The 23,668-nt window shown below is 45.9% G+C and overlaps 2 protein-coding genes across 8 annotated transcripts in view; both read left to right on the forward strand.

The window, feature by feature from the left end:
- The window catches only part of LOC124312037 (guanine nucleotide exchange factor DBS-like), a 29,299-nt gene extending 6,865 nt beyond the window's left edge, over window positions 1-22,434 (forward strand). Inside the window, exons 1-19 of one of the 3 annotated variants that reach the window (XM_046776436.1) lie at window positions 1,806-5,654; window positions 16,289-16,372; window positions 16,809-16,923; window positions 17,170-17,260; window positions 17,554-17,667; window positions 17,844-17,960; window positions 18,022-18,305; window positions 18,420-18,540; window positions 18,697-18,810; window positions 18,891-19,292; window positions 19,358-19,648; window positions 19,719-19,916; window positions 20,008-20,349; window positions 20,441-20,641; window positions 20,962-21,040; window positions 21,143-21,416; window positions 21,507-21,765; window positions 21,851-21,986; window positions 22,058-22,434. In XM_046776436.1, the coding sequence (XP_046632392.1) occupies window positions 3,794-5,654; window positions 16,289-16,372; window positions 16,809-16,923; window positions 17,170-17,260; window positions 17,554-17,667; window positions 17,844-17,960; window positions 18,022-18,305; window positions 18,420-18,540; window positions 18,697-18,810; window positions 18,891-19,292; window positions 19,358-19,648; window positions 19,719-19,916; window positions 20,008-20,349; window positions 20,441-20,641; window positions 20,962-21,040; window positions 21,143-21,416; window positions 21,507-21,765; window positions 21,851-21,986; window positions 22,058-22,206 (5,232 nt within the window). In that variant the 5' untranslated portion in view covers window positions 1,806-3,793 and the 3' untranslated portion in view covers window positions 22,207-22,434. Of the gene's footprint in view, window positions 1-1,805; window positions 5,655-14,139; window positions 15,063-16,288; window positions 16,373-16,808; window positions 16,924-17,169; window positions 17,261-17,553; window positions 17,668-17,843; window positions 17,961-18,021; window positions 18,306-18,419; window positions 18,541-18,696; window positions 18,811-18,890; window positions 19,293-19,357; window positions 19,649-19,718; window positions 19,917-20,007; window positions 20,350-20,440; window positions 20,642-20,961; window positions 21,041-21,142; window positions 21,417-21,506; window positions 21,766-21,850; window positions 21,987-22,057 lie in introns of those variants that run through there. The other 2 variants (XM_046776439.1, XM_046776437.1) reach the window with 2 other exon arrangements.
- Window positions 10,574-14,025, forward strand: LOC124312124. Of its 5 annotated transcripts, none has more exons than XM_046776609.1 (3): window positions 10,574-11,434; window positions 12,084-12,757; window positions 12,986-14,025. In XM_046776609.1, exons 2-3 carry the CDS (start codon window positions 12,137-12,139, stop codon window positions 13,673-13,675), a joined length of 1,311 nt encoding a protein of 436 aa, XP_046632565.1. In that variant the 5' UTR covers window positions 10,574-11,434; window positions 12,084-12,136; the 3' UTR covers window positions 13,676-14,025. The 5 variants fall into 5 exon arrangements, with proteins under 5 accessions (XP_046632565.1, XP_046632567.1, XP_046632566.1 ...); XM_046776611.1 differs by having other exon boundaries at window positions 10,574-11,242; window positions 12,041-12,757; XM_046776610.1 differs by having other exon boundaries at window positions 10,574-11,242.
- Window positions 22,435-23,668: the final 1,234 nt, after the last annotated feature.

Raw genomic sequence — 23,668 nt, forward strand, 5'->3', positions numbered from 1 at the left:
TTAACTAATTAGAAATCAGACAACATTCTTCGCTCCATACGCAACTGGGGTTTATCCCGACCGTTTTTCCTCTTCTTCTGGCAGAGCAACAACCAACAACCAACAACAGCAAGAGAAAGGGAAATATAATAGGCCTATTGTCTCTGCATATTATACCCTCAAAGTCGTCGACAAAAATTGGATGATCCATTTCCATTCTTCTTCATGACGACATCAAAATCTCCGCTTATACATATTTTCCAACCGGTTTCATTCGTCTGCGCATTCCCGGCAAACAACTTTGAAACGTTTGCAGCTGGAGGAATCATTGTCCTTAATTAGGTAAGAGACTCACGCACGAGCCCGACCAGCAATGTCGTGTCTCTGACATCTCAGAGAAGAGGAGGACGTCTACAAGAAGAGAAGAGAACCCCCTTTTCGTCGTGTATCTATTTCAAACCGCAAGGATTTTTCTATTTTATTTCAAATCTCGTCTCTCCGTTTTGCACGATATAATATGCTTGACTGACGTGACTGCGTGAGTTGTCAAGACGGCCCTCCCCAATTTCTTCAGTTAGTTTGTTATCTCATACCTTGTTGAATGAGGCACCGTTACGAGCACGTCCGCTTTTCTTATGCCAATATACAGTTGCTCGGCTTTGTACACATGCATTTATTTTTCTGGCAGGATAAGGCGATTATCAGTCTAACCTCTCGAGCGGAGAATAATCAGAAAACAAAAAAAACGAAATGTCATTCTCTCCGCTGTTGGCTGACGTATTCTACGTTAGTAACTGTGGGGTTGGAAACTGTCATCTGGCGAAATTAATCTGACCAAACTGCCATTGGGGGGATTGACAGTGTCAGCCACTCTCGAGACTCTCCTGCTGCTGCCGTTGTCTCGCCGCAACGAGTTAATTAAAGAATTTCCGAGCAACTTCAAAAGCATATCGAACTGCAGTTCAACTCGACAGCCCGTGATGTCTTAGAGTCATGGACGAAAATTTAATTAAAATGGCTAGATAGAGGCTCCGTGACTGTGCGCTGTTGGGGCATGCCAGGAATGAGAGAGGACGAGTCTATTCACCTCGGCTGGATGTATGTATATGTACGGGCTGCGTGAAATGACGTCAAAGCGAGAAAAGATTCTTGGATGTACAGAGGAGGAGAGGCTGGCTGAATAGACGCTAGCGCAGAATGAGTCTGAGGTGCTATCATCTCTCTCTCTTGCAGCCGGCGTGATTTATAGTGAAACCAGCAGACATTCTCCAATATAAACGCCCTTTTTTTTCCCCCACGAACACGGGCGACAAAAGACACGACGGTCGAATCCTGCGCTGAGGGAGAAAGAAAAATCGCCATCCGGCTCTTGGTACGACGCTGAGCATCTTCCTTTTGTTTTTATTATTTCGGTTGTTTCTCAGAGCGAGACTTTCCTTTGATATTTTTCTGGCGGTGGTGGTGTCGTTCGCCCGCGCGTGTTTATCCCACCGTGCAGCAGCAGAACTAAGTATATGCGTTGCATTGGCAACGCCATTTTGACTTTGGCTCAAAACAAAAAAAGTTGCGACAACCCCAACGTGTGCAAAAGTAATAAGCCGAATAACACGTTTCCCCTGGAGATGGTATTTTTCATTTTGTTCCCTTATTTTCGAATATAACCGAAATTGAAATATTTTTCCACTTGTCGAGCGCGCACGGACCCTCGCTTGGCGCATGTAATGGCTCGGCTTCTCTCTGGCCTGGCGCACACGACGGGCTTTGAACCGCGTATTGGGGTATGGCCGTTGTTCAGCATCGTGAGAGTTGCCCAGCCCCCTCGTTCCTCCAGAGGAACTTCAGTTCAGTTGGCGACGTCCAGAACGACGGATCGTCTTTTATTTCGCGAGCTTTCTCATTGTGTGTAGTTGTGCTGTGTGTTGTGGTTGCGTGAGTCGGGATAATCTCACAATTGACTTTTGCGCACCTCAATTTTCTTGTTTAGAGAATTTTATTTGGCGTTATATCATTTTTTTTTGTGATTGGGCTCTGGCGAGCGCCATCAGTCACGCTGTTAACTCAAGAGAAAAGAAGAACTCACTATACTATCTGCTGTGCTGGCCCATTCAAGCGCCCAGCAATTGCAGTGATGAAGATGGATGGTTGAATCGATTTCCAATGACGTCGTTACGTGTGCTGCTGCTCAACCCTTTCCAGACGAAATAACAAAAGAATTTGAATGCGCAAAGAGTAGAGAAGATAATAATCGAAAGTGCCAGCTATATATACTCCAGTTGATATCAACTGTGTAATTGTGAGTGTCGCTGACTGTCGCGGTATCAGTTTCGGGTGTTGCGTGTTGTGTGTCGTCGAGTTCACAGTGGATGAATCACTAAACGACTTTCAATCCGCTCTGCCAAAAGCAGCGACACAACACAGTTGCTGTCATTTCCAGTGGACGAACGAAGTGAGCCCGCAGAAAATAGCCCGCTCCCTTTACGGACACACTTTAAACAAGTTCCTTATAAAACGGAATTTCATACGTGTCCATTGTTATCCATTGTCTTGGGTCACTTTGGGTCTTTTTGAATCTAACAAGAATAAAAACTCGTTGGCCAATAGGTCGGACACAATAACGATCGTTGATAAAAAAGGTTCCCCTTGGATATTTTTTTGGTCAGCTCAAGTGTCTTAACAGAAGAGAGCCCCGATGTCCTTCTATGTCGCAACATAAACTAGTTCTTGGGAAAGAGAGAGAGAGAGGATTATCGCCCGTATTGCCAATCTTTTAAATGTGTAGAATCTCTACCGAGAACAGGAGAATCCCACATGAACCAATAAGGTCGCCATTACTTTGATTCGAGTGGACATTCTCTTTTTTGAAGGAGGACCTTGTTCTTTGTGGCGGTCAAATAAGGAGAGATCTATTCAAATAGTCGTTTGTTGTTTAGTAACAAAAGGGCTGTTGACCTGTGCTGGTCTCCGATTCCAATTGTGTCGACCTTTTTTATATTTTTTAAAATTCTATTTCTTGGTGGCACCGCCTCTTTATCGACAGTTGGATCAACAAGAGAAAAGAACCTAAATACTAACAGCATCCTGTGTGTGTGTGCGGCTGACTTGTTTTATTTTAAATTCAACCGGAGGAAATCTATCTAGACAAACTCATTCCGCGTTACGTCCGCTTTTTTTTTCCCAACTTTACGGTCGTCGAAGTGAATGGAACTGGGCGCGAGAGAAATAACAACAACCATCGGGGCGTCTATTTCCAGTGTCTAACAAAAGAAGAAGCGAAATCGTGTCGTCCGCCTTCCACATCGATTTCTCGACGCTCTGCCGACGCCACAACAGCAACAACTCCGGGATCGTGAACTGTTTGCTTGATAGTCTGCTGGTTGTTATACCCGTCGTCTGTGTGCGAGAGCGGATATAAGATATAAGAGGCGACGTGACTGACTTTCTTCTTTTGTTTCCTCCGCCGGAATCGATCCTCTTTATAGCGGGGGGCGTCTGGCTGCTGGATCCATCTTCCTCATTTCGCCATTTCTTGGTGAATTCAAAACTAAAAGAGGAGGTCGTCATTTATATGCGCGTGCTGGGCTTTGTGTCCCCCAAAAAAACGATCCTGTTGTTGCCATAATTCCGGAAGAAGACGTCGTTGCTCATCAGCAGTCTCTTTGTGTCCAATGCGCCAGCAAATCCCCCAGCCGCCGCCTCCGCTCACATAATAATTGAAGTAGAAGAAGAAGAGACAAAAGTTTTGAATCGCAAATTGTGTGAGCACCCGCCCGTCTCTCCATTGTATAAGAAAGAGAATGAGACGGCCATCATAAGAATGGGCAACGCGAGATCGGCTTCCTACTCGTACCACCAGCCGCTGGAGCAGCAGGAAGAAGATCGGCATCGCTCGCTGCCTTCGCCGCTCCAATCTCAGCTGCATCCGCATCTGCTGTACGAGCAGCAGCAGCAGCATCCGCGCCGGGCGGAATCCTCACGCCGACACCATCAGTCCTGCTACTGGGGCAACGCTTCCGCCGTCCTTGCTGCAGAGAACGCTCTTAACAGATCCGCCAGCCGGAATGGAATTCCGGCAGCCGCTGCTATGGTACGACGCGGATGTTCGGATGATGGATCGCAAAGGAGAAACAGCAGCGACGCAACGACGGCCAGCGGACAAGCTGATGACAATATGACGAGCGTCTTTGGCGGTTGTTCAAGCGAGACGGGCGAGCCGACGCCTTTGCCGTTTGTCCGTCACCGGAACCTGCCGATCCGGCTGCCCCGGATCAACAAAGAGTCGTGGTCTCACCAGTCCTTTAGCAATAACACGCTGAACAAATGCGGCCGTCACAAAAGCCTCTCCTGCTCAATGATGCACGGACGGACGACGACGATGTTGCCGGCCCAGAAAGATGTGACGACTCCCGTCTTCGTCAACGGCGGCCCGGCTGGCCGCCACAGCGTCCGTTCCACTCGGCTGAGTGGCGAGTCGATGAGACTAACCCAAACGCCCACGCCCTTGCCCATAACGCCTCCGGCTCCGACGTCTAATCTCTCCCTTCGTGACGACGCCGATCACGCCGCGGGTGATCAAGACGGTAGTGGCAGCGTTGCTGGTGTTGGCCGGTTGCGAGGGGCCGTTAGCTGCGCCGCTCTACTCCTCCAGTGCAGCGATTCCGGCGAGAAAATCGATCGATCGATGCCGTCGACGACGTCGCGACGCTTGGGGGAAGCGTCGAGCCATCCGCGTGATCATATCCAGGTCTGTGTCAACAATAATCAAGTGCTGGCCATTCGCAGCGGTTGGCCGGCTGTCCAGCAGGCGGACCCTACGACTAGTGGAATGGCTGGAAATAGCAGCAACCCGTTCCGGCGTCAGTTCCTCAGCATGAGATCGTACCAGAGCCACCAGAAGCGTCCGCTATTGGTGACACGATCCAATTCGGTACGGGCAAGGCCTTCGGCTTCGGTTCCGATTTTGACGGCCGAATTGGACGGCCAGCAGTTCTTGCTCAACACCTTCAAAGCCAAGCACTATTTAGAAATGGCCCGCATCAAGAAGCAGAGCGTCGAGCAAAATTTGTCCAGCGCTTCTTATTACGCGGTCAATTTATTGCCGTCGTCGACAATTGGGCCGGCGTCGCTGGCGTCGTCGCTGGCGTCGAACGACGATACGGCGCATCGCCAACAACAGTTGGAGCAGCAACAGCAACAACCGACGACGACGACAACCACCTCCAGGTCGGGATTGCGCAAAAGTTGGACGTCGATTAGCCAAGAGAGTTTGGGCGATGGGGAGGAAGAGGAGGAGGAGGACGGCGGTTACACGACGACATTGACCGTTGGCGACAATGGCAGTTTGCACAGTCGCTTCTCTGATTCGTCGTACCTGACCATGTTGACGGCCAACACTTCCCTGTCCAGCGGCTACCACGGGCCGGCCTCTTTAATGGGCGACCCGCATCCGGCCTCCTCCTCCTCCTTTCCTTCTTGTTCCGACGAGGAGGAGGAGGAGGACGATGGTGAGGACGACGCCATTCATCAGCAATACCACAACCACCAGCAGATGATGATGTCGCATTGCGATGGAACGACCTCCGGCATTTTCTACCTCGAGTGGCTGCGCCAAGTGACGGGCAGCGTCCCCGCCTACGTCGAGCTCAAACAGGGCCGTTTGCACTTGAAATTAATACAAGGTTAGTCTCGTAATAATAATTCTAACAACAACAACAACACACCACAACACAAATTGGCGTATAATACGCTCCAACAAATTCCTTCCGCGTCTGTATATAATTCCGCGTGAATTTCTTCTTTTATCCGCACATTAACGACGCTAATTTCCGGCGTCCTGTGTATGTATATATCTTTTAATGCGATTAAAGTCGTGGAGGGGGGATCTGCGGTGTCATTTGACATGCAAAGAGAGAGCGCACAGCACGTGCTGTGTCTTGTATAGTTTCTTTTTCCTTTTTTTTGGTCGTCGTACATTTTTCTTCCTGTTTTGTTCTTTTTCTGGTCATCTTGTTTTATTACAACCGGCGCGGCTGACCGACTCATTCCACATGAACGACTTCCGCGTGTATTGGCTGTGTTCAACAACTTCGCTGCTGTGTAGTAGCTACTACCCTCGTGAAAGAAAAAGATATAATTTCTTTTTTTCCCTTTATTGCCTTATGGCTTCGATGCATTACATTTCGTGTTTCCCCAGCACGAACGAACCCAAAAATAAAAAAAATTGTTGATACCAAAGTCCGAAAGGAAATCTCTCCCGGTGCAGCGTGTGGACCCTACGGGTTGGCATGGATTAGCGCGTGAAGACAAAAAAACCAAATCACTCACGGGGTTGTAAAAAAAAACAACCGAAAATAAAATCTAAATAAAAAGACGCCGGCGAAATCTAAGCGAAGAAGAAGAAGATAGAGAGTCCGTGAGGCGAAATAAGTCGATAGAAATTATATAATCACACACACACAACTAAAAGAAAGAAATAAAGAAAAAAGCCGAAGGAAATAATATCAGATGAGAGAAAATAAGGTTCACGATGGCTGTCTAGAGCGAATATCTAAAAGAACGTATTATATCGAATAAGGCATCAGAGGACTAGGTGCAATGTTGCTACCGCCCGCATCATTAGGTAGTAGCGCTTTTGGCGTGAGTCTCTCTTCTCTATATCCTACATAGTTGCGCCTCTATACCTAAATCCCGCAAAATGAACTTCCGTGGAAAACAACAACAACAACCGAAACAAAAAAAGAAGTTGGACACACTTTTTCGGCCATCTGTGTCCGCTTTGCGCACTCGCCCACTCAATCAGCACACATAGCACAACCGCCGAGCTTATAGACTGTGTGTGTGTGTGTGCTGTACTTACACGGTACATTCCATTAGGCGTGTAAATTATCTTTGATGTTGTTGTTTTTCTCTCGCTTTCTGAAAATGTTGTTTTGTGGCTTTTTTTGGGTTGTTTCCCTATTTCTCAAGGCTACCTGCGGTCGGAAATATAATTGAGAGGAAAAAAAAAAAGAAATAATTTTTTAACTAATATAACATTTACGAATGCCTCGCGTTTTTTTAACACTCTTATAGCTAGCGCTAGCGCTGGATATAAAACGTCATTCCAGCTTGAAAGACGTTCGAAAAACGTTTAGACATTCCGGTCGTTGTTCTCCCAGCCATCTTCTTTCTTTTCTTTCTTTTGTTTTTTTGTTTTTTTCACCTGCTGGTTTACGATGGGGAAACGAAAGAATTTTTATTAGTACCTTGAACTTGATACTTCCCGTTTGGGGGGCTTGTAATACTACATCTATTCGATGGTTTATTATATTATTTCACTATACTCTTGTGTCTTTTTTTAATAACTCTGTCATCTCTATGCGCGTTGATTGGTGTCGAGAGAAACCCCCACCCGCCTGCGTGAGTGGATGAAGTAGGTTGTTGTTGTTGTTGTTGTTGTGTGCCAATCTTTTTACATCTTGGTTGCAACACAGCCCAGTGTTAATGCCTTGTTTAGATGTTGTCCAGGTGTGTCGGAAGGAGCTGGGAAATGGCTGGGAAAATGGGACAGTCCGTATAGGAATCACATCATCCTGTGTAGTACTATATACTTATGTATACGTGTTTCTTTAAGAACAGTATATCTAACGTTTGATGGTAACAGTTTTTTTTTTTTGGGGGGGGGGACCCAAACGTCCCACGCGTTCCCGCGACGACGAATGACCGATAAACATTAAGTTCCGATTGCTTAACGGTCGGTTGATCGCCTTTTTCTTTCTCTCGATTCCCGTTGATGGCCAACGGTAGCCGGCAGTATAGCAAAAACTCTCGGCACAAATGTAACAGTGGGAAATTGAGCTTCATCATTCATATTTCAAGTCGGGGTATCATGGTAGTATATGGCAAGTAGTCTATTCCATCGAGACGGATGGACTCTCTGAAAATACCAGAAGAATAAAAAAGGAATCTCTCTCTCTCTCTTGAAATATAAAAGAAAAAGTTCCGCATTCGGAAGAGAATAAGATGACGACACGCTCCGTGAATATATTTTTGTTGTACGCCCCTTTCTCACTCTCTATGCGGCTGGGAAAAATAAAAAGAAGACGACATAGCAAACGCGCAACCGAGGGAGAATAAGGACAAACAAACGACCGCCGTCACCGCTTCTCTCTCTCTGCCTGTTATTCATTTGAAAATTATTACAGTATAGCACATATAGCGCGCGCACTTGGTGTGGGAAAAAGAAACGAACGTTATCGGAACGAAAGTTTTATCACTGATCTCTTATGTTTCAATTTTTTCCTTCCCCTGAAATATTTAAAAGAGAAGAAAACAAAGCAAAGCCACTCTCTCCTTCAGTCCCGCGTTTATTATAACTGTGTGTCCTTTTCTTTAACTCTCTTTCAAAAAAAGTATAACGAGGTGAGGCCACCATATTGGGAGAGAGTTGTTGTTGTTGTTGTGTAGCCCGCATTTGACTTCCATTAATGGAGAACCAGTACCGGCGTCACGAGAAACGGCGGTATAACCTTTTTTTTAAAAAAAACTGACTCTTTTATTTGTGTGTTTTCTGGGAAGGAACAGTGGGGAGGCTAAAGGTTGTTTTGCGCAATTCCAGCTTGATCATCATCCGAACAAACCCCCCCTCTCTCACAAAAAGTAACATGGTATTACGGGTATACACAACAGACAGGCACTCAATTCCCGGAGAGTGAAGTCTGGGTCAGCGTTTGAGCTTATAGCGCGGTCTCTTTTTATCGCTTTTGCCGTTGCGTCTATTCGGTCATTCATCACGATGTCAGGGCGAGATGCAGCCAACAACAACAGCACAAAAAAACAACACGCAGAAAACGTTCAAGCGATGATGATGGAAAACGAACGCGCCGGCTGGCCTTTGCGCTCTCTGTCAACGTGAAGTATATTATATGTAAGACGATCCGCTTGACGGGCTGTGTGAGTTCGCCTTGTTGTTTTTTGGTTTCCACGAAGGACAATTTTGGCGCATTTTTCACAAACGGGTTCCGTCCCTGTAAAAGGCAAACGGAATGGCCAGCAGATTCCAATCGTAATATGTGCTGGGGACGCACAATCGTGCTGGTGCGGGGTATTGCGCTACTTTATCTCCATTGTTACATACTGATAAGGCCAGCATCGAATCACATTAGGACACTTTTTCTTATGTCCGTCATTTTTTTCGTGAGTTGCTGTCAATCGATATACTATGCACAATCAATTATTTCAGACTTTGTTATAACCGTTTTTTGGGCTGAGCTATGTGTCAAGGACAAACCGGACAAGATTATTTAAAAAAAACTGACGCCAGCATTCACTTTACAGACGAATAAATGTCAATAAGGCGAAGGCCAACAATGTCAATAATTTAAAGGAATTTCTAAACATTCTACTAAATGTTATTTAGTGTTAAATAATATGACCCAGCTTCTCTATTCGACGGCGCATACCAACATTTTCATTCCGCCGTCCTTGGCATGCTGAAACAACGTATGTATAATGAAATTATGCCAATATAATCGGGGTCGAACAAGAAGCATTTGATCAGTATAAAAACGACATTCTTCTTCGCCTCTCCCTTGACCAAAGAAAATAGATTATCACGAACAAGACGATGGCCAGCAATCAATCGATTTTACAATGCGGCTGATCACTTTGGCCATTATGTATAGCGAGACAAAAAAATTTAACACAATTATTTAATATTTTTCCTTGTGCCTTGAGACTCGGTTGATAACTCAATTAAAAATTGCTGCTGCCTGTGAGAAAGAGAAAAGTGGTTTTCTCGCTCAGTTTTCTCGTCGTTCAAATTTTGGTTTCCACGAGTCATTTTTTTATAACAAACTAGCAATTGTTATATCTACATTTTTCGGTTGTGAATTGATAATTTCTTTATAACGACCAATATAGAATTATCAAGGCAATAATATGATTATTCGAAACATGGAAAGCCAAGCGATTGTGGTTCGTTGTTATACCTGGCCATATGTAGCGGCCAATCCTCTTGGACCCTCGTTACCATATTGCAAATGGCCAACCATCCATTTTCCCGATCGTCAGTCATATTATATTCACTACTGTGAATTGTTATTAGTGGATATGAGACCCCAGCCATATTATAGCCAGAGAGACTATATATTTATAAACTTTTTTTTTTCATTTTTTTATGTTGATGGATGGCTAGTTGTATCATACCTAACGCCACTACGTGAAGAAAATGCTAACGAGACTTTTTTTTCATTCATGTCTTGTGCCGATGGCGATTCGCAGGTATTTTCGAATGAATATCGATGGAAACGCCGACGAATCAGACTGAGAGAAGTATCCAATATAAATCGTTGTCCAACTGCTAAATTTCACCTTCTTTGTTGAACGGCCCACATTCTATTTACAACGCCATGCGCCACTGAAGCCAATCAACTCCCCAATGAGAACCAGAAGTAACTAACAAATATAAAATCCCAAACGGCAAAAAACATTCTCCGGATCCCATCGTTAACCTCAAAAAACATCTCGCCTTTCTTAATATCGGCGACGTTCAAGTGAACGGAACGCCAGCAACCGATGACCAGCAGATTTCTTTTTTTATTTATTAACAATTTTCTCCAACGTGATTGGCGAAAAAAAAAATAGAAAATCTTTAAAAAAGATTGCATCTTTTTCGTTCATCGTTCAAATCCGAAAACAGGGATGGTATTAATATCTCTAGGCAAAACTTCAATCGCGTGATGAATTAGAATTCAAACCGCAAGTCGAGTTATTAGAAACTAGACTAGAAATCTCTGATTTATATATTTATGTTCGAATGAATCATTTCATTTCATTATCATTATCGTTATTACTTAATGTTCTGTGAGAAAAATTTTAGCCAAGAATCGACGGGCATTGAACTGATGTTTTGTTGCAAGCGTAGCCTGTAATAATAATCAGGCGAAAGTTTTCCTCTTCCAATGCAACAAACTATTGTTTTTTTCTTTGTCTTTTGTCGAGTGGTGCGCTATCTTGGTTTTGAAATGAGCGCCATTGTAGGCGTGGTTTGCCATCCCTCCCCCATCCGGCTGACTCGGTTGTGGGATTTTGTCGGTAGAGTCGACTGTCATGGCTGCCCCCACAACCTTGACGTCCTTCGTTAGCGTCCTTCAACGTCCTCTTCTTTTCACCTCGTAACCGGTTTCAATTAAGTTTTACATCGCGGAATTCGTGTTGATAAACATCGTGACATTGTGCCCGACGTGATTGTGCTATTGAAACGATCGTTACTTTGTCCAACGGCCAGGTAATTGGGATTTTCTCTGACACCAGTCCGCTGGTTCGTTTCCTTTCGTAAGGTCTGTTTTGGTGCGTTCCAAACCGAACGATACTCGCCTTTATCAACAACTTTTTCTGCTGCTGGCCAGCGATATTTCTCTCTCGTAGCCGAGAGGCACCAGTGTCGTCCACACCCAAATCCCGTTCGTTGATTTCTGCCGTAAGCTCTTTCCTTTTCTTTTGATTTAAATTAAAATTCTTTTTTGAATTGTTTTTGGGGTTTATTTTCTGAAATTCAAATTTTTTTCTTTTGTTTTTTTCTTTCGTAATAACCAGCAGTTTGTTTGAATGCAAGGCTGAAATTGTTGATAATTTTTTCTTTCTTTCTGGTTGTTCCTCCTTTGTTTGGTTCTGGCGAACAACGGTGCAATTTCATTTCATCTTGACAGGCCAATAATCGTGTCTTGTATACTCGGTCCTCCCTTATTCGCCTGTCTAGTGTAGTGTGTGTCTACTCCCGAACAACGTCCATTCCATCTAAATCTTTGCCCTCCCACTAGAAGAAGAAAAACAAAATCTCCTTTTGGCTTATTTTTCTGGAACGTGTCATTAGTTATGGATGCTGAATCACCGTTCTGTTGTTACCACCTCTTTCTTCACTAACCTCTTGAACTTTTTCCACGCCAACATTTTCTCGCTTTTTGTGTGTTCGTTATTTAAAAAAAGAAGATTTACGGCTGCCAAATCTTGTGTCACATCTCGGGCCTCCTCCTTGTTTCTTTCTTCGCCATTATGTTTTACACATCTCCTTCTTTTTTTTATTGAGATTACTATACATTTCCGCGAGTAATTCTCGATTCCCATCAAAGAGAAAAAGCACAGCAGCCAAGTCGTCAAACTGTGTAAAAAGAAGGAAATAAAAATGGAAGAAGATTGCCGGCCTTTGGGTTCAGAGGGTCACGATATCGTCGACGTCGATGACGACGCCACTTCTGTAACGGACTCTGAGTTGTCGGTAGCTTCGTCGAGTCATCGCCATCAGTTGGATCATCAGCGGGAAATTCTGACATCACCGCCACAGACGACGACGACGACCCACGAAATCGATAAGAAACGAACAAAGAAAACGGCCCAAAAAAAGTGCCCGGCAACCAAGAAAACTCGGTCCAAACCGACTGCCAAGAAAAAGAAGAAAACGACAACGACGACAAAAACAACCGGCCAAACGGTGACAAGTCACGTCGATCACGCAGCCGAAACAGCCGGCGATAGCGGGTCCGAGTCCAGTTGCGGCCTGGAGGCCAGCGTCGAACAGGTGGCGGATCGTTTTGCCCAGGGCTGCGAATGTCGCGACGGAAGTGACTCGTGTTTCAGCAACATCAATCCCGAATCGGCTTATCGACATCGGCTCAACATTGCCGAACTGACCCGCAGCGAGCACGACATGTACCTCATGGGCGTCACTATGGCCTCCCTATCCAATCCGGAAGAGACGGCCCGGCGCACCGAACGGAAACGTTTACACACACAGTATGTCTTCCAGGTACGTTATTTACGCAACATCCTACTACCTAGTCACATCCATCGTTACGTACACACTCAAAAAAGACAATTACAAACCGCGAAATGGCCCCCCCCGAGCCCAAGGCTGGTGGACTGACCATCAACTTGTTGATGTTCAGGTTAATTGAGTTTGTAGTAACGGCGCCTTTTCGTTCCATTTCTTTTTGTTGTTGTTTTTGTCTAATTGTCTTGATGTCGATAACGACAGGGCAAGAAAATCTGCCTGGAAGCCTTCTTGTACTTGGAGAATTGCACGCAATACCAATTGAAGCGGATTCGCAAGCACATCATGACGCACGGAGTGACTCCTCGCGTGCACGGCAATCACGGCAAACGGCCGCACAATCGCTTCTCGCTGGACATTTATCAACAGGCCACCGCCTTTCTGCAGAGTTACATCCAGCGAGCCCAGAACAAACAGTCCGGAAGGAATATCAACCAGCCCACCAGCAAAACCAAAGGCAAGTCTGAGCGATCCGCCGCCGTCGTTCTTCCGCCCGACATCAACTACAAAACGGTTCACTCGGCTTACAAGGAGTACATGGAACATTTCGAACCTGGAACCAAATGGCTGGGATTCTCGACGTTTCGACATTTTATGAAGCGGCAATTTCCGCTGGTCAAGTTCAGTAGTCCGGCGACCATTCCATCGGCTTCCGAGCCGCTCCACTCGCCATCTTACGGCGGGACGTCTTCCGGCGCTTCCAGCGAGCCGAAACACCTGGAATCGCCACCGCCAGTCGTCACCACTGATCGTGTTGTTGTTGTTGTTGTTGCGGAAGACTCGGCTGTCTGCCAGAAGACAGCGCCAGTGGCGGCGCCTGCGCCAGCTACTCCACCTAGTCCAGCGGAGGAGGAGGAGGATGTTCCGCTCGAATGTCGGCCGGCTCCAGTCTGATCGATGAAGCTTCGAGATGGCGCTGCCGTAGACTTTGTGTGTGTGTTGATATCGCTCCCCCCTTCGCTTCTTCTTCTTCTCTATTGCCGAGTATGTTCTATACGACATGCGATGCGTGTGCTTATTGCCCGCGTTCCGAATCTCCTGGCTGCTATTACGTTTTGCCCACCGCATTCTGTACACCATCTTCCTCCGACTCGGAGCTCACATCTGTCGTTACTCCCTTTGCTCTTTCATCGATTGGTTTCGACAACAAAACAAAATTTGAATTGGTTCAGGAATTGTCTTGACCGCTCTGCCATCCTCCTGTGTGCCCGTGATTGTATATATACAACTCCTTTATAAGTGAGTCTGTGTTTGTGTGTGTCTGTGCCGATGTACCAGATTTTCTGCCATGAACTCGAGGACATGGGTAATTCTCTCTTCACTTATTTTTTGGTTTTTTTTTCCTTTTTTTTAGTTTTCAGTTTTCTTTACTTTTGTTTGTTGGTCGTAGTAGATCATCTCTTGTTTGATTTGTTGTCGACTTCCTCTAGCGGGAAACCCTTCTCTTTTGTTTATTTCTATTTTGAACTGTGGAACTTTGGGCCAGGGGGTTTATCTTATCCGACTGGCCGGAACACACGAGATTCAGTACGCAGTAGGCGTTATCGATTGATGGGATCTCGGCTTTTAACGGAAGCGCATTAATTTGTCGCCGGATAGGACAAACTGCCATGTCAAGCGGCTGTCTAGTTGATTGCAAGCTTTCCACAATTCCGGATTATTTATGGTTTGCGGCTTGTACCAATTTGAACTTAATCTTTTTTTTTTTTTAATTAGAATTTGGTACAATACGCCCGGATTCGCTGATTGAAATCAAAAATGTCACCAGACAGGATATACTTAGTTTAAAAAAAAAACCGACCACAATTCCCGTTTATTTATTCCGGTTGCGGAGATTGGGGGGATGTGTGTTGTGTTTGTGGTGCATTTCAGCACGAACGGAAGTTTATAGCTACACACGCATTTGTGTGCTGTGTGTGTTCGATTTATTATTGCGTTCGTGTGAGTGAGTGAGTGGATCGTTTGCCACTTGGAAGCTGAACGGTAGTCGAATGCAAACAACAGTCGAGTCTCAAGTCACTTGGTGCGTTTAGATTCATCCCGCTGGATAGTTTTTTTTTTCTTTTGTACGGTAGTTTTCCTTGTAGTAGGCGCCACAGCAGTGGGAAAAAAGAAAAAGAGATGCCAACAACCGCAGATGCGCCATCCCACGACGAGGAAAACGAGAGAGATCGACTATCTCTGCAGAATCACGTAATCCGTTTCGGCAACGAGGCGACGTCGGATGAAGTGAAAGAAACAGTCCTGGTGGAAACCTCAACAATTCAGGGAGGCGACGATGGTATATTCTTATATATGCAATCCAGCGAAATCTTATTTCTCTTGGTGTACACGCCCAAAAAGAACCCCCTTTTCACTTTATGACGTCTCGAGACGTCATTGGGGTTGCTCCTCGTTTGTCCGTACGTACGTCGGGGAGGCCAAAAGATCACGGTGACAGCTCTCAACCATCGACCTCTTTCGTGTTGTTGGAGTTTTGTTTTTTTGGAGAAATACTTAATTGTGACCAACATAATTACCCGAGTGGCGTCTTTCGACTCTAGTTACTCCACTTCCTCGATGGCCCCCTCCCTCGCTTCTTGTATCTATGGTCCCCTTTTTCTCTATCGTACTAGTCACTTTGGACTGGCGGCTCAATGTTAGTGGTATTGATCGCTGACGGGCGTCGACGTAACGGTGAATGATATTACTTATATCTCCCTAGAGAAGAAGAAGAAAAGGGAACGAAATTTTCCTGGAATGGACTCCACCTTCATCTTGTGTCCCTTTTTCTTTCTTTATGTTTTGATGGTATTTTAATTCAGTGATTGATCTCCTTTCGGGGAGCCAACGAAGGAAAAAGGGTACTACATAACATTCCGTATATCTCACCCGTTTTTGCTATAGTACCTATACTATATCCAGCGTATCCAGCCATCCGATACGGCAGCCCGTCGTGTCCAAAACACATTTATCCCTCGAGGGCTCGGTTTATATTTTTGGGAACAGGTTCCTTTTTTTTCTTTCTTTCTCTTTTGTGTAGACTCTGTTTTTGTGAGTGTGTGTGTGTCGGCGTGAGGGGAGCGCCGTCGCACATTGAAGAGATGGATGCTATAAGCATATCTCTCTTAGCTATAGCCTCTCGGCACTACTCTAGCCTTTTTGGCTTTTTCAGTTATTCTTAGCCGACTTCATATCTGGAAAGAGAAGAAGAGCTATAGAAAACGAATAAGCCATACCATAGTTGAAGGTATAGCGGTGGGGGGGGGGGGGGTTCGTATTTTCCTTTCCATTATTATTCCTGGTCGGTAGAACGTGCTGAACTAGTCGAGCGTGATCGGTCGCTGTTGACGGCCGCATTTTCTTATATTCTTCCGAATGCTGTGTTTTTATATCTGAAAAAACGTTTGTGTCGTGGAAAATCTGAGGATTTTCTTGTCTGTTTTGTCGTGTGGGTAGTGTGTGCACTGATGGATCGATTGTGACCTCACATCTCTTTCTCTCTTGGGTTAACCAATTCTTTCGCAGATGATGTTATGGAGCACATCGACGGAGCCGTCAAAGTCAGCGAAATCACCGAACTTTTGCGCGCCGAGTACGGCATCGTGACCGGTAAGTCCGAATTTTAAATTTTCCTTTGCGTGTCTTCCCAACATCTTGATAGAAGCTCCACAATAGTTCATCCATTCTCCGTGCTTGTCTATATTGTTTCATTATTATTTTTTCCACACCATATTTAGTCATAGAGTCGGTCCACCGACCTACGCCCTTTTTTTTCCTACTACTTTGTAATGAATAGTTTATTCGGTCGGCTTTATGCAAACTATTCAGCAGTATACAGATTGTTGTACACAGAGAGGCGAGGCCATAATATTCGAATAGTAGAACGTGAAAAAAGGGGGGTGGTCGGGATAGAAATGGGGGGGGGGGGGAAACTAAAAAGTTGACTCGTTCCGACCCACTTCGTGTTCTTTTCACGTTATTAGTTTGACATTGTGCCACGTGTGTTTTTTTGTTGTGCATCTAAAAAATAAAATAAAATATTTAGGTGGACGCTCCAGAGAGGGTCGCCCCATCATCACATTCCCGGACAGGTGCAACTTTGCCACCCTAACTGAAGATAATTACAGGAAGTTGATTGTTTACCTGACCTCCGTACCCGCGTAAGTTTCTTCCACCCTTAGCCGGAATATCTATCCCCCACTCTGGCGTGTCGTGGTTCTCTCCTTTTACGGATTTATTTCGATGATTATCTTTAATTCTTTTTTTTTTTTTTTTATTTGAAACTCGTGCCGGCTGGAACCGACGCCCCACAACGCACTCTGCTCTCTTTTCTCTCCATCGGATTGAACCAAAACGTCGTTGCTGGCGGTTTCAACCGTCTTCCTTCTTGTGTGCACCGTATCCAGGTTGCACGATGCAGATTTGGGTTACGTTCTCATCGTCGACCGACGCTCAGATCGCTGGAACGCTGTCAAAGCCACTCTATTGCGGCTTTCGGTATGTTGTGGTGCTGCTGCCATTGTCGAACTGACGCTCGTCTTTTGTCGCATATACAGTAGTACACCCTGTCATCCGTGTCCATTGACATTTTTTCCTACTTCATTTCGTCTGTGTGTGTGTGAAATCGTCAAAACATTCCACGGGGATGTGGGAATTCATTAACGCCCCTTTGATGCACTCTCCGCATAATAATGGAACAATTTTCATTTCTCCCAAATTATTTTGTTTTGTTCTTTTTTCCCGTTTTTGGCTTTCCTTGATTGTTATTAAATTCTCTTTTGTTGATGCAGAATTTCTTTCCCGGCCTGATTGCCGTCGTCTATGTTCTGCGGCCGTCTGGCCTCCTCCAGAAAGCCATCTCAGAAGTCAGCAATAAATTCTTCCGCGAGGACTTCAAATTCAAGGTATTACTAACATCTACACGCGCTTTAATGATAATAATAATGTCTAACTGTAGATTACATCTGTTGCCTTACATGCCAGCAGATGGTATTGACGTCATGATTCTTGTTATTATGTAACTTGTCTTCGTTTAGCGGCCCTTTCATGTCGTCGTGTTGTTCTTTATTTGGCCATGTAGGTGGTCGTTTGCAGCTGCCTGGATGAGCTGCACCAGCGGATCGATGCTAGTCAGTTGACGATTGAGCTGGGCGGCTGTTTGTTCTACAATCACCAAGAATGGATCGATACCCGAGTCGTAAGTTGTTTCGTCTTCAATTGATTTCCGATGGATTAATTTCGTGTCTCTTTTATCTTAGTCGGTGGAGAGCTTTTCGGCCAACACGGCCGACATTGGCGCAGCCCTGCGCAAGTTCTCACGTCGGCTCCAGGACACGGAGTTGCCCAACGATGTGCAAAGCACTCAGGCCGTTCTGCAGCATCAGGGCCAAGAGTACGCCAGTCTCAAAACGGAGTTGAACAGCGCCAACGCACAAGGCGAGACCCTGCTAAACTTGATTAAGAAACCAGCTCCTCTGGCCACCCCTGGACGCAGATGCGAGCCCTGGGCTGGCCAACTAGTCAACATCACGGCTGTCGAGAGGTACTACATTTTATCACTTTGTTAACATTGTCCCCGTTCGAGTTCCGTATAGCTCCTACAAAACCGGATAAATAGAAAAACTGTTGTCATTCGTGCGAATTTGGTTGTTCCCAGGCTTTTAATTCAAATGGACGAGACGCAAAGGACGCTGGACGAGTTTTGGAACAAACACGCCTCCCACCTGAAACTCTGCCTTCAACTTCGCCAGTTTGAACTCGATTTTAGAGAGTTGCAGGTAAACAACGATCGAGATTAACAAGGCCGTAATTTTTGTTTGTTTGTTCTCTTCACCTGGTTGACCGCAAATAAAAAAAAGGGAGAGAGTTGACAGTTAAACATTCTTTTATAGATTCCGTTCACATTCTGTTTCTCCTTTATATGGCTCGTATAGATCGTGCTCAACGAGGATATCCAAACGATTTCGGAATTTGAGAGCGACGGAGATACCGTGGCCGTCATCGACGCTCTGCTTCAACAGACATTCGATTGCCGAACACGTTGCCAGGTAGTTACACGAGTTGTTTTTCGACAGAGAAAACGCCCTTGACCGTCGCTAAATTTGTTGGACTTTCACTCATTTTTCAGTTGGATCTGGATCGAGCCGACGCGCTCTACAGTCATGCTTCTAAATTGATGACCGATTACGCAGACAGTCCCGTCGTACTCGATTCGGTCCGTCCCAAGAGCATCGAACTCCAACGAATGAGCCAGACTTTGCGAGAGCTTTTTATTCAACGATTGGAATCACTGGAACGCTCCCGCGACTTGTACCACCGCATCGAAAAGGCCAATCGCTGGTGTTCCCAGGGAGTCGATCTACTGGCCTCGCAGCAACTGGAAAAATGCTCTTCGCCCGAATTCGCCGCTCAGGCCCTGGCCGACATCGAAGATTTATTTACATCGGCTTCCGAGTTCCGCGATCCCAAACAGTTCCGCAACATGTTCCAGGACATCATTACTCCCGAAACCAAATCATTAATCAACCAGGTATACAGTCAACTCTATACAATTTAATTTTTCGACATTTTTATTCACCAGACAATTTCTTATAGGTAATCCAGCGACTTCAGGATGTTCAAGTCATGTGTGATAGACGAACGGTCGGTCTCAGACAAATCGTCACTCGAGCTCGGGTGATCCGCCCTGTCCAAACTGTGCCGCCCGAGCCGTCGTCTTTGGCCCGCTCGGCTTCTCACGGTAGCGTCCAGGGACGCAAAGAATCGACACACGAAGTGGAAAACATTTTGCCTGTCGTCAGTGCCAACGTCAAAGTTCGCCACGTCCTGACCGAGTTGCTGGAAACGGAACGGGTTTACGTCAACGAGATTAGCATTGTTTTGAAAGTAAAAACAACAAAAAGACTTGATTTAATTTTCAGAAGAATATTGAATTGACTCTTGTTTGTCATTGCAGGGATACAGGGATCAGTTGCTGGATCCTGATCCTTACCACTCTGGACCCTACCAAGTTCCTGTTCAGTTGGTGGACAAAACGGACGTCCTTTTCGGCAACTTGCCAGAAATCTGCGCCTTTCACGGGCAGATTCTCCTGCCAGATTTGGAGAGCAGCTTGTCTAGCCCACAGCTAGTCGCTTCCTGTTTCCTCAGACATGTATAAGATTCATTACTCTTGACGCCAAAAAGGATACTGTCGCATTCCACTCGAGTTATCACTCTGATCTAAAAATATTTCTTTCTCCTAGACGGAAGACCTGCACTCTCTGTACAGTTTCTACTGTCAAAACATCCCACAGTCGGAAGAGTTGCGTCGTCAGGTGGGCGAGAACAACCCCTTCCTTCGCCAGTGCCAAACCACCCTTGGACACAAATTACCACTCAGTGCCTATCTGCTCAAACCCGTTCAGAGGATCACCAAGTACCAGCTCCTGCTCAAGGATCTGATGAAGTACAGCCAATGTCCTGTAGGCTCCTCCGACGACGTCAGCCGTGACGATAACGATCTCCAATCGGCCCTCGACGCCATGTTGGCCGTTCTCCGTTGCGTCAACGACAGCATGCACCAAGTGGCCATCACCGGTTACCAAGTAAAGACCAAAAAAAAAAACTTTTAATTTTTAATGTCAGAGTTGTGTTGGTGCATATTTTATTACGCGACTTTCTTGCGCGAATCAATAGGGAAGTCTGGCCGAGCTGGGCCGGCTGTTGCTGCAAGGAGGTTTCAGCATGTGGGCTGAGGGCAAACGTGACCGGCTTCGTGAACTCCGGCTCAAACCGATGCAGCGTCACGTGTTCCTGTACGAGCGAGGCGTCGTTTTGTGCAAGCGCGTCGGCAAGGAATTGGACAAGGCCACTTATCAATTCAAACACCTTCTGAAGGTAAAACTAACCGCCACTTAGCTTTTTATGACGACCAGCACTTGGTTCGGTTCACACAGTCTGATGGGTATCGATCCTTTGTATTATCCATCCATCTTCGGTATAAACACCACCAATGGGGGGGAGCTATAGAGAAAGAGTGCTGGAGTTGGAACTTTTTGTTAATGACTGATGATGGAGTTGGTTCCATTTCCATTTTATTAAAAAAACTAAAAACAAAAGAGGTTGATGGCTCCTCCCCGCCCCTATTTTGTGGTGAATGATGTGCTAATTGAACTTTGCTGATTCATTTTGCGTGATTGCTTGCGGGCATTTTGCAGATGTCGGAAGTTGGTCTGACGGAAACGGTTCACAGCGGCAAAGGCAGCGACGCCCGCAAGTTCGAACTTTGGCTCCAAGGTGAGTGTGCCGGGCTGAAAAGACGACACTGTTTTGGTTTTAAGTGAGTTCCCCCCCTTTTCATCATCCATTCCTTTTTCGGGGTTTTTGATTGTCCCGCAGGTCGCCACGAAGTTTGGGTTTTGCAAGCTCCAGCCCGAGATGTCAAAGAAACTTGGATTACCGAGATCAAACGCGTTCTGCTTAATCAGTTTCATCAGCTGAAAGGTCAGACGATTGCACAGACATCCACATCACGTACAGGCGGATCGGCGTTATCATCGATTGGCTCCGGCCACCCAGTCGTCGCTCCGGCTGGCGGCGTCCAGAAAGCCATCCAGCATTCTTCATCCATATCTAACGGCGCATCGCATCCATCATCTCCCTACGGTCCAAAGTATGCAATCAACACCGTTTTGACGTTGATTATCTTTTTATTTTGGTGGGACTAGAGGAATAATTTCGACTGTAATTTTGTTTACGTCAGATCCCTGCGTCCGGCGTCTTCTTGCTCCTCCTGGGAATACAACAACAGCACAGCCGGAAGCAGCAGCAGCAGCAGTGGCGTCAGCAGCGCTGGCGATCGGAGTTCGATTGTGGACACGAGTGCCTCGAGTACGACGTCGAGAGCCTCGTCTGGAAGCCGGATGCTCCGCTCGGCCACTGTCGACGAAGATGACGGATGGAGCACCGATTTCTCCCTCAGCGATGAGGACATGGGCGAAACGTATCTCGATCACGTCGAGGTGAGTTTTCTTTCATCATCTAATGCGATGATAATTCACGGAGGGGTTCATTTTTTCCGCCATGACTTTTTTATTTCACTCGCAGCCACTGCGACGCCGTTACGTTGTGCTGGCCGACTACGCCCCTCTGGGACCGACCGAGGCCGGCCTTCGGGAAGGAGATATCGTCGATCTTGTTCGCGTGGGATGCGCCGGATGGTGGTACGTCCGCCCGTCATCAGGTTAGTGCCTTTTTCCCATTTTCATTTCTCTCAAAGGGCAATTGCATATACATTTTCAATTTCAATTCAAGTGGGCAACTCCTCGTCGCAAGAGGGATGGGCGCCATCGGCGTATCTGGAGACGGCTCCGGCACCCACAATCAAATCACCTTGTAGCTCCGGAGGGACTCCTTCGCCGTCGGTCAGCAGTCAAGACAGCGAACACGATCATCTACAATGAAATCAGAACAATCCCAAATGGAAATGAAAACCTTTGGCAGCCCGCTGCTGTCGCTTCAGTTCAAATTGGCCAATAGCTTTCGTTTCATCCCTTTTTTTAAAAAATAGTTTGCTGTACATAATAATTACGTCTACACAGTTTTTTGTTTTTGCCAATTTTTCAGCCAGATGTGTCTATTTCTAATCGATTTTTATATAAGAATTTGATACAGCCTATTTGTAACATTTTCATCATTTTTTCTCCTTTCATTTTTTCTTTCCCAACCAAAATCCTTCGGCGTGTAGAAAGTGGATGGCGAATATCCGTTACTTAATTTGCTCTCCCTCTGTTTACGTGTTACATAAGCTCTACTCGTGTATGTAGTGTACCTGAGTCCTACCTCTTGTATCTCATACTGCTACGTAATGCATAATATAAAAAGTATGAGAGATACAAAAAACAAAAACAGATACACAACATGGCAAAGGCAAAAGTCCTTCATACTGGAAAGGAGCGTATCTAAGCGGTCACCAGCGGTCACGTAAACCAATTGCTCGGCAGCGTTCGCCAGGTGAGTCTGTGCTACTGCTACTGCCGGGGCGGCAAAGTCACGCCAGATGCAGCTCAGGTTCGTTGTTGCTGGCCCAACGGTATACAACGTAATGAATTCATTGGATTGACGTCAGAAAATGAGATTCTCCAAGTATATGCATCAAGAATTGATGAAGACTTTGTTTAGACAGGGGAGGGGGAGCTTTCAGAGTTGTTGCCAGTGAGAGAGTTCAGGGAAAGAGCGCTCGGAAGGTGATTGCCTCCTGCTGTTGTCGGTTGTCTCATCCCCATCCACGGATGCCTTGAGTACACTTCTCTGTTCTTGCTGCCTTGTGTATATAAAAGCCCTGGGAGATATGCTGCAATATTCGTCCGACCGTTGAAATAGAAATAAGCTCTCGACAACCGTTAGAGCGACGACTGAGAGTCCCGGCCAGACTCTCTATAGATAATAGTTTCGATTCTTTTATACACGCATCTAAATGCAGCGGGATCTCTTTCCCTCTCTCTCCATTAGAACTTGCACAGCTCAAGAGGCCCCGAGTCCCTTTCCAGTTATATAGTCGTTTCTATTCTATTGATTTGATTCATCGACTGGCGAAGACACGTCTCGGAAACAAGGCGGCGGAGGTATAGCTCGTCCAATTTCGGTGCCTCATTCAATTGTAATGGGTTTTTGGTGCCCTCTACGACTCTCTCATCATTTGGCTGCTGGTGGCGATATTATCCAATGAGCGGGAGACCCAAGAGTCCTGCGGGCTCGTCATCATCATTATATTATCTTTCTCGATGCAATACGCATCGGGGGCAGCAGCTTGTGGGCATGAGATATGACATTTAAAGGGCATATTGCATGTCATTTGCCGACATCCCGAAACCCCAAGTTTGTCCAACTATATATCCAGCAGCCCAACTGATTTCTAGGAAAGTG

The sequence above is a fragment of the Daphnia pulicaria genome, chromosome 8 (genome assembly GCF_021234035.1).
Source record: "Daphnia pulicaria isolate SC F1-1A chromosome 8, SC_F0-13Bv2, whole genome shotgun sequence".
NCBI lineage: Eukaryota > Metazoa > Arthropoda > Branchiopoda > Diplostraca > Daphniidae > Daphnia > Daphnia pulicaria.

Excerpts from the sequence above, each read along its gene's own strand:
- LOC124312124 (XM_046776609.1), top strand. The coding sequence starts at position 12,137 with ATGGAAGAAGATTGCCGGCCTTTGGGTTCAGAGGGTCACGATATCGTC. Across the intron at positions 12,758-12,985 it reads ACACACAGTATGTCTTCCAG|GGCAAGAAAATCTGCCTGGA; the intron begins GTACGTTATTTA and ends CGATAACGACAG.